The sequence below is a fragment of the Pagrus pagrus genome, assembly GCF_965226575.1.
Source record: "Pagrus pagrus genome assembly, chromosome: 17".
Classification (NCBI taxonomy): domain Eukaryota; kingdom Metazoa; phylum Chordata; class Actinopteri; order Spariformes; family Sparidae; genus Pagrus; species Pagrus pagrus.
Genome location: NC_140201.1, coordinates 17454708 through 17465077, shown reverse-complemented (window position 1 = coordinate 17465077; position 10370 = coordinate 17454708). Strand labels below are relative to the sequence as shown.

Genomic DNA, 10370 nt, shown 5'->3' with positions numbered 1-10370 from the left:
GCCCTGCAACCAAGTTCTGAAGATCTCAAATTGAAAACACGGCCTTTTAAATCGTGCAAAAGTGGATCTATATTTAAATCCATCCCATGTAATGATCATTTTCTGTTTCGCATGTTCCCTGTCGAAAACATTTGTTCTTTTGCGCTTTTTTTGTTGTAAAAAATACTTGTTTTGTGGATAAAATTGTTGCTGGCTTCATACGTTCTGACTGCTGCTGCAGAGTTATTCGTGTCTTAAAGAGTCTGTGCTGCTGTTTAGAATTGCTCCGCTCGTCGTGATCCACAAAATGTCCTCACCATCCTGAAGGTGAGCGTTTTTCAGCCGTGCGTAATGACATTTAATCAGAAACCAAACGAAGATATTGTGGCATTTCGTTAGTATACTGTCAGAGTCTGGAGTGCTGGTGTGTGAGGCCGCCTGCAGAGTGCACTGCCCTCCTGTTTTTCCTGCAGCAGTGGCCCCCTCGCCCTCCTGCCCGACATGTTTGACACCAGCGCGCACTCACTCACTTCTTCCCTCTCCTTTCTTTAGTTCCTGGGTGTGTCTCTGGCTCGACTCGGGGAAATAATTTTCGTGGGAACTTTGTTGCAATTGGCCAGCCATAAATCAGCTGTTGGGGCATGTCTGTTTAGCCAACACACACACACACACACACACACACACACACACACACACACACACACACACACACACACACACACACACACTCCTTAGGTCCTCTATACTGTGGGCCCACTGGATGTCGGAGCCCCGGTGTTCACCCTGCCTCACATCGTGCCTTCTGGGGGTCTGTTACCGCAAAGGGAACACATACCTGGGACAGAATAAATAATCTATATCGCAGTGTTTTTGTCAGAAACGCATGATTGGGCTTGTGCTGCTGGGTGAAGGGGCTGCGAGGGGAAATGGCATGTTGAGGGGGGAAGCAGAGGACAAGTCGCTCCTTCGAGAGGCGAAGGTGCCATAAAAATTCCACACAGAGAAAACCAAACGGAGAGTGCGAGGCGTCAAGCCTCTATTTAGGCTTCGTGTGTGTGTCGGGCTCTGTGCGGGTCATCCAGTTTTTGTCGTCCTGCTCTGAATAAACATGGAGAATAGTAGATTTACACTGTTTAATAAGTGCATCGGTCAGGTTACAATAACAGCTGGAGAAAGTTAGACAGATTTTTTGTTTTTTAAAGACGAAAATAATTTTCCAAAACTGACTTTTATTGTATTTTTTTTAATAATGATAATAATAATCAATCATCTTTCTGTCCGTGCTGCATTGTGACTGATCGATCAGACGACAGTTGTAAACATTTCTCCTTCAGTATCACAGAAATTAAATAGCTGAGAAATTTATTTTTATAACTGGAAGAGAAGGAACAAAAAAAATCATAGCACGCCTCCTTATTGTAGCCTCATGTTTAACACGATTAGTCTTTGGCACATTGCAGAAACTAAAAACACGAATTACGATCTGAATATTGTGGTTATTTTACATAAAACATTATGGTTTCATTTGATCGATTAATCGCTTCCAATATTTCCTCCTCCAATCATTTTCTTTTTATTTCTCTCGCTGCCTCCCTTCTTCCTTTAAATTGCAGAGTGGCTGTACTGTGCATCTGCTTCTAAAAATGACATTTCGTGTTGTTCTCGATCTTTCGTTGATATGTCACGAACTCGAAAATAACAAAAACAGCATTTTGATAAGACGTTGACTGCTTAAAAGTCAGAATGAACGATGATTCGCCTTTAAAGGAGCGCGTAATAAAGTCGCGTCACATAAAGAAAGCTTATAACATCATCCGAGGGCTTATTGTTTGGAATCGTTCAATTTTAAGCAGCCCACAACAGACAGTAACGCGTATTTACGCGTCTTCATATACAGCCTATATTTAAAGTTATTAATTCTCACTGTGGCACAACTGGCAGGCCTTGAATGTCACTCTTTGTCATGTTATTCGACAAATGTGCTGTTTGGTGTTTTATCTTTATCTCCAAAACATTTATTCTTCAGTCTTTCCCCCACACGAGTGCTTCTCCACTTGTTTTATGGTTATAAAGAGGGGGGAAAAAAGTGTCGAGAAAAAAAAAACACGTCGCCTTGCTTTGAATGGGCTTTTATTCTATTAACTGCGCGGACTATTTGCGCTCATCGCCTATCATAACGTGCACAACGGATCCTGATCGAATTATTTCTGTACACTCTCCTCGCAGAGATTGCACTCTCAGCGTGTCACTTGTTGTATTGTTTAGGAGCCCGTTGGTTTTTGCCGCAATGCTCGTTAACCTCCGAGTGACCCCGTGTGGAGCCCACGCCTCGGAAAGCGCCGCAGACGGGCAGTGCGCCTCGCGAGCCAGAGGATGGCGCACCACGACAATCCAAAACAGCCGAGCCCCGGCTCTGAGCTCGCCCGAGCCACGAGCGCATGGAGGCGCGCCCCCGTTACATCCCACCCAGTATTTCCTCTGTGCACGCGTTTACCTCTGGAGGTCACCAAGCAGGATTTACGACTGGTCAACAAAAGCACGTGATTCTCCGCCGTACCCCATATTTGGGTGCCTACGTAAGAGAGAATCAAGTCCATGTCCCACTCATTTCCATAATTCATCATAAATTGTGCAAGGGTGCTATAGGACGCGCTAAAGCTTAAGAGCCACAAATCACGCACACAGGTTTATGCTATTTTACCTCCCTAAACAATAAAAAACAACAACAATACCTGCAACGAGCAAACGGTGGAATTGTCAACAAATGAGCTCCTATTTTGTGAACTCATTCTGCGGTCGCTATCCCAATGGCGCGGACTTCCAGTTACATAATTATGGAGACCATAGTTCGGGAAACGAGCAATACAGAGACTCAACAACCATGCATTCCAGCAGGTACGGCTATGGCTACAACGGGATGGACCTAACAGTCGGACGGGAAGGTACCGGACACTATGTGGACAACGAGCGGACGCGGGGCTACTCCCCGAGTCACTCAGCGGCGACAACACCCTCGGTGGAGCCGGTCAGGTACAACCAGTCCGCCAACAGCACCGGGACAGCGTCTCTATCTCCAGCACCACCTGACCCACTACCGTGCTCCTCGGTCGCCAGCTCGTCCCCGGTCACCGAGACTCAGTCCCAACACCGAGCCGTGAAAAACTCTCTAACGACCCCGTGCTCAACCCCGTGCTCGAGCTCGAACGGAGGCACGCTGCTGCTCAGCCGGGACTGTGTGTCCAAAGCTTCCCCCCTCGAGGAGGAGAAGCCTGCGGGAAGCGCACCAACAACTCCTCAAAATGTCACCGACTCGACACAGCCTCAGATATACCCGTGGATGAGGAAACTACACATAAATCATGGTAAAGTTGCTTTATTTTTATTGGTCTTGTATTGATTTAGAGACCTGGCGCTGTGTTGTTGTTTGGTGAAGGTGTGATCATGTTTGTATGTTATTTAGGGAGTTTATGACGTTAAGAAACACGGCTCCAAACTGGGTTATATGACTGTTTAAAAAGCACAAATATATTTACTTCCCAAAGGGGCATGTGGCGCCATATGCGCCTCTCACCTGTTTGGTGTATTGTTGCTTTTCACTCGTGTCAACACAGAGCAGGTACGGGCTAATTTAATAACATGACACATGAGGTTTAAGTTAGATGAAATGTATTGAATGTATGAACAGAATATGTGCGTTTTTTTGTTTATTATTCTGTATTTTGTGCTCAGATATCCACAATTTTACGTCCTTTTACTGCATGAATTCTTTTCCGCAAGGTGCAGTTGAAAAGGTGTGTGTCTGACTCTGGTACATGTTGTTTTTTAAAGATTTTGTGTTGCATTTAAGGGTCATTTGCTCTTTAACACTAACTTATGAAAAGCTAAACTCTGTTTACTTCTACACCAGGCGTTTGCCTGCAGGAACTGTGTAGAAAGCATTAAAAAAATTGCACGAAATGTAGTAAAAAAAGAAAAGTTTTTACGCATTTTTAACATCGACATCGTCTTTTTCTGTACAAGATTTGGCAGGACCAGAGGGGAAGCGGGCCAGGACCGCGTACACCCGGTACCAGACCCTGGAGCTGGAGAAGGAGTTCCACTTCAACCGGTACCTGACCCGCAGGCGGCGGATCGAGATCGCCCATGCCCTCTGCCTCTCAGAGAGACAGATCAAAATCTGGTTTCAGAACCGCAGGATGAAGTGGAAGAAGGACAACAAGCTGAAGAGCATGAACATGGCGGCAGCAGGCGGGGGAGGCTACAGGCCTTGATATCCACTATGAAAATGAAAACAAAGATTGTCATATCAACTTCTCCTCCTGTTTCCAAAAAGAGCGCAGAGACTTTGTGAACGGTGCTGTGTGCGGGGACGAGGGGACACCCCCACCTGAGCCCACTGTATGTCCAACTCCCGTCCCCATTATACTCCTTAATATTATTTTCCTTTTTATTTTCCACCGTGGTGATGCTTATGTGAGTAAAAAAGAAAAAGAAAAAGAAGCATAATGTACAGTTCTGTCTAGATTTAGAGGAAAAAGGAAACAAAATAAATGTTTGTTTAAATTATTTCTTGTTCAGACGAAGAAAAAAAAAAAACACAAAACAAAATAAAAGCGTCAAAGCTTGAAACGCTACCTACCGCAGATAAATCCAGTAAAAGTTGTGTGATGCACTCCGAACACCAACAGCCTGTTAAATAAAGGGTGGAGGTCGAGCTGCCTTTGTGTTTCAAGCCCTCGGTTTTCTATGTATGTACTGTATATGTATGTATTTATTTGTTTGGTGTCATTGTACCAACTCGTCAGATAACTTGCTTCCAAAAAGTAGAGCCAGCAGTAAAAAAAAGAAAAAAGAAAAAAAAAGAGCCTTGTGTGGTTATTGTGTGCGTTGTGAACACATGTATGGACAGAGGCGCGGACTCAGTCTTGTATGTACAGTAGCTGTGCCTCGCATCTTTGCTTCTTTGTTTGTTTGTTTGTTTTATGTTGCAGGAGCTTCTGTTTGGGCGCAATCACCTTAGTAAAAAAAAAAAATAACAAAACGTGCTTTTTGTCTTTGTTTCCTCTCGCTGTTTTCGTGTGGAGGCTCCCACAGTAAACTCCATCGCCTATGTGTATAACTCCATCGTGATTTAGCTTTTTGTAAATGTTTTTCAAAGACTGGAAGTCAAGAATATACTATAATAATGATAATAATAATGATGATGATGATGATGATGATGATGGCCATTATAATAAACTTTCTACTGGAACGGCAACTTTTCAATGAGTGTACTTTCTTTGTAAAAATACTCCAGATCCTTTTGCAAGAGTCGCAGTTAGCTGTCTAAAAAAAAAAAAAAAATCCTCGTGTCAGAGTTTCCTCATGTTAAATCCTCAATTCAACAGGTCCCCCTGAATGAAAGCTGTGTGTTTTACTCACCTTGCTGTGGAGCTGGGGGGCTTTTTTGGGGGGTCCTAATCGGCTCCAGGGGCCGAGCGTCCCCTTTGCGCACGGGCTCCTGGGCTATTCCCGGAGAATCAGCTCGACTTTTCAAGCTGTAAACTTTATTAGGCTCGATTCTGGCTTTCTGACATTTGGGTGCTAAATGAATGGGGGGTTTTGTCTATGAATTAGATCGTAAAAATCATCCGGAGCGCGGCCAGATAGGCTCACTGGCCATAAACGGTCACGTGGTAGCCATTAAAGTAAGTTTTATGGTTTTGGGGAGTTGACAGTATATTGCACATAACATATAATCGCACTGACGGCGAGGCTTCGTCTGACTCTCCCTGTGCAGGCTGTAAGTGTTACTTGACCGGTACAGAGCGTCTCTTTTGCTCAGTGTGCCTCAGTATGGACCGGACGCTCTCCAGGATGAGGACCGCGTCTCTGGGTAAGTTTCTGCAGACTATCCGGTAGCCCGAGAACAGCCAGCCTGTGTTAAACAGTCTTATTATTGTATTCGCTCCCTCTATCCGTCCCTATTAGACCATTACACTAATTTGTCAGTGGTGCAGCGCTGAATACTGGTCTCGGCAGATGTTGCGCAGGGTTGGGTCCGGCTCATGGCTATTTAATTGCTTCCTTCCCCGTGTAACTTGTTTCCCTCCATCTGTGGTGTAACTCATAATCCATTTTTACATGTTGGATAATTATCTCTGTGTCCATTTCCACCCCCTCAAACTTCGAGTTGTTGTCGCTTTATTGCATTGGAGAATTCACAGACCGTGAGCCAGAAAGTTTCCAAAGGGGTGTGTGTGTGTCTGTGTGTGTGTGTGAAGTGTGGAGTGTGTAGATTGCCTTGATAAAGTTAACGCTTTAACGCAGGCCTGCAGATTCACAGCAAGCCACGTTTGATTTGATTTCTTGACGTGATGGAGACTTTTTGTACAAGTTGTTCACGGGAGAAAAAGTTTCCTTTTATTCTTTTCTGTCCTTTTTTTCTGAGCGATCAACATGTTGGTCGCCACCACGTATGGCGCGTTCAGGACAGGCTGTAAACAGCGTCAAGTAAACACAACATGGGAACAAACAGCAGCGGGGAGGCTTTTGAAAAGGAATTCCGTTTTGTGTCTGCCACGTCGTTTTGTGTTTGGGGTTGAAAAGTTCAGGTGACCTCTCGAAAAGTCACTCTCGCTTCGTGGTGACCTCTTGTCCCATCCGGCCACCAGGCAGTGGACCCTGAAGCCACTGAACGAGGAGTGAAAATGGGAAAAAATTAAATCGTGTCTCGCATATTTTTGGGACCTTTTCCCCCAATTAAGGTGTGTTTGACTCGATGCGCCTGTTTCCAATTTCATTCTCCCAGGCCGAATATGCACGAGGACATCACAGGGCGGGGAAAAAAATCTGATATAATTATTTGAGTCTTGTGAGTTTTTGGCAGAAAAACAAGCAGGAAGCTTCATTAAAGTTGTTGCCTGGGCGGGTTTGCAGAAGTTGCGTTGCTTGTCCGCCACCCACGACAAATGTGGTGCCAAGTTTGTATTTTTAGGAGCAGAGGCCTCCGACACACTGCCAAAAACTATTACAGGCTATTTCTGAAGCGCTCTCTCAAACAATTAAGCGCATTTAATCGGTGTTAAACTTTAAATAACTTATTGAATCATTTTCCAGTAGCGCTTGAGCGGTCACCTGCGAAACCTGGAATTATTTTCCTCTTTTTTTATCTCACAGAAATTCTACATTTTCTGGATTATACACCACAACGATCCAAACCACACCGCCTACATCCCTCCTTTTATTGCTCAACAAATTTAGCTCATTGTTACGCAAAGACGCAGCCGCTTTAACAAAACACACGTTTGCGCTCTTTCCACTTTGATTTCAGGCGCACAGAAAATACGCCAGGACGCACCGAGAGTGCGGCTATTTGGAAATTAAAACCCCTGCCTATAATTCAAAAGGAGAAATGTCGACAGGGCCCCATGTGCGGCATACTGCCAGGCAGAGAGAGAGAGAGACATAGAGACAGAGAGAGAGAGAGAGAGAGAGGAGCGCTGTAGGTTCATCTGGAGGTCAGCCACAGCACCAAGATAAATCTGCATCCTCTCAGAGCCACCAGCAGAGCTCGCTTTAGGCCAAGTTCACTGTCACCCTGCTGCATAGAGAGAGGGAGACCGCTCGCACATCCACACACACACACAAACACACACACGCCTTCACGTTAATGACACGTTTGCTTGGCGTTGCCTATAAGTATAATGCGTATAAATGAATTTACCGAGGGGACACGGAGCCGGTGGTAACATCCTGCACCGGAGGAAAAGACCAGTGCGGAGAGAGAGAGGGTGAGAGAGGGAGAGAAAGGGGGAGTGTGACTTCAAGTGTTGCCTCCAACAAAGACTTTTGGCTGCTTTGCTTGCTCTATAACGCTAATGAATGATTTGCATATTTTACAGCCCTATTAGTCTTGAGTGGAAGCCGATCGGATTTATCTTTTCACTCCCTCGTTGGAAACATCATAAAGCCACAATCGCATTTTAGGTCTTTGCGCTGGCATCTTCTCTAATTATGAAATTTGGGAAAATGATCATCGTGATGGCAAGAGAGATACACATTGTTCAAATCAATTTTTTTTTCGTTTCAAGAGGGCCAGATAGCTCACCGGGCTGGGACAGATGAGAGGGAGATAGCTGCAGAAGAGGAGGAAAAATTGGGGTCAAAAGTTTACGCGCTGAGCAAGTCTCCGTCATCTGTTCACTCGGAGCTCGATGCCAGCCTTATAATAGCGATCTTGACTCTCCACACAAAAGACAGAATAGCTTTGAATTACATATGTTGCACGGTGCACTCCAGGTGAACCCTGAAAGCGCGGTGACCCCGCGTTTGGGACCGGGGGAGGGGACCCCCCACCCGTCCCCAGCAACAAGATTGAGTGGCTGGCGTTTTATTAGGGCGGTTGATTGGTGAATTTCCTTTGAATAAATTGCATTTGATATGTTTAGAGACGAGGGCAGAATTTGCATTTTGAGGATTGATACTCTCGACCCGGTCACAGGGTAATGGGAAGGCCCACAGCCCCCCAAATTGAGCCCCCGGACCCCTTAAAAAACATTTAGCCCCTCTCTTCCTGATCAGCTGAATAGAAGCCTTTTAAGAAAAGCAGAAACGGGACAGATGTTTTTGTGACCCTCGGAGAGAAAGTTTTAAAAATCTTTTTCTTTTTGCTGGCGATATGTACCATACGTGTATTTTATTTCGGGCCTTTTTAGACAGTGAACGCAGCATTTAAAAAAAAAAAATGTTTTAAAGCGGGCTATGTTGAGCCTTTGGTTGTGGGCGTAAAGGCCGAATGGAAAATAAAAGAAATAAGTGAGCAGAAACCCCCAAAAATAATAAGAATTTATATTTATATTGCTTGAAAAGTGTTAATCTGGGTCTCGCCTGAGTCACGTAACTTATTGTACGCAATCGACAGCACAAAACACAAAATTGTAACACATTTCTGTTTAAAAAATAAAAATAAAGAACAATTTAAATTCACATTTAAATCAGAATAAGAACAACTCGTCACGTGGGGATCCCTCTGATAAATAATAACCAGTAAAATCAGGCACGTTTCGATTTCATCAACTTTTTATTTTCATCTTGACATGAAATTAAAACACAAACATTTAATTTGATGCATTTTCAAAAGCAGCACACTTTTATTTTGTAGACATTGAACACATTTGTAGAAACACAACACACACGGCGCGCGACCTAATACATTTTGCTGCTCTTTGTGAGCCGCACACGTTGTGACACGTCTCAGTAAATGTCCAGTAAAATGCAGAAAAGACGACAAACCACGTTTGTTCTTTCACACTTTTGAATTTATTGAATTTCAAAATAAAAGTTCCTCAATGGCGGCTGCGGCTGAATGTTATTATTTCATGCACAGTTTCCATTTTCAACATCAAGCATCAATTCGTGTGTTCAATTCAAACGTGATCTCACCTTAAAGTGCACAACCCGACTTATTTAACCTGCTGACATCTATCTGTGACTGACTCCAGCTTCATTCTTGTGAACATTAGTTGCGTCTTTGTCTAAAATATTCTCCTCCAGCACTCTGAATCACAGCCTCTTTACTTGTGGAGGGTTAAGGAAGTTGTCCACCTACTTTCCAAAGGATGAATCTGCTTTTATTCGCCTCTTTTAAGCATCGCTGAGAGCTTGAATGTCATTCTGTTATTGGTCTATAATCAAAGTTTGCAGCTGTAGATAAGATCTGTCCGATCTGTCGCCTTTATCTCTCCTGTGAAGACCAACTGATGACACACTTTGAATAAAAAGGCACAGAAAATATTATGAATGTTTACCTTTATCATAATATTTCCATAAAGGTATGAGAGGTGTTTTCTAGCCCGGATCCTTGGCACATCTTGAATGCAGGGAGGATTTTTTATTCCGGCCGTCAGGGCTCCGGTATAGACAGGAGACCTTGTGAGAGCCATCTGCAATCTGTCACCATCGTCACAGCACTTCTCTGATAATCTAAATTTACAGTAAACTGTCAGCATGATGTATAATGGTTAAATAGACCTTCACTTCACAGTATATGCTCTGAAAGGGAACACCGTGATCTGGCTTGTCTTATTTTTTTTGTCCTAAAATAAAAATCCCCAACGCGAGGCTGTAACGGCTCCTGTTCACACATTAGGAGGAGAGCAGCGCTTTAAATATGACGGGAAATTACTGAGATAGTGTAAAGCTGAAACACTGTTCTTAAAAACACAATGGTCAATTGGATGATCATCATCCTGTTAAATTTCTGCGTGATTTCCAGATGCTTTATTGCGTTCAGACGCACAGCAGCACCTTGCAGGGCCCGGGTAGATAACGGAGGTATTACCAGGGCTGTTATCTAAAATGCCTCTTTTGCTGCACTGAATCGGATTCTCGAGGCTTCGTGATAATCAGAC

At 44.1% G+C, this 10370-nt stretch overlaps 1 protein-coding gene across 1 annotated transcript; it reads left to right on the top strand.

Moving 5' to 3' along the window:
• Positions 1 to 2476: 2476 nt before the first annotated feature.
• Positions 2477 to 5224, top strand: hoxa5a (homeobox A5a). Its single transcript, XM_084378665.1, has 2 exons — positions 2477 to 3341; positions 4000 to 5224. Exons 1-2 carry the CDS (start codon positions 2744 to 2746, stop codon positions 4248 to 4250), a joined length of 849 nt encoding a protein of 282 aa, XP_084234791.1. The 5' UTR covers positions 2477 to 2743; the 3' UTR covers positions 4251 to 5224.
• Positions 5225 to 10370: the final 5146 nt, after the last annotated feature.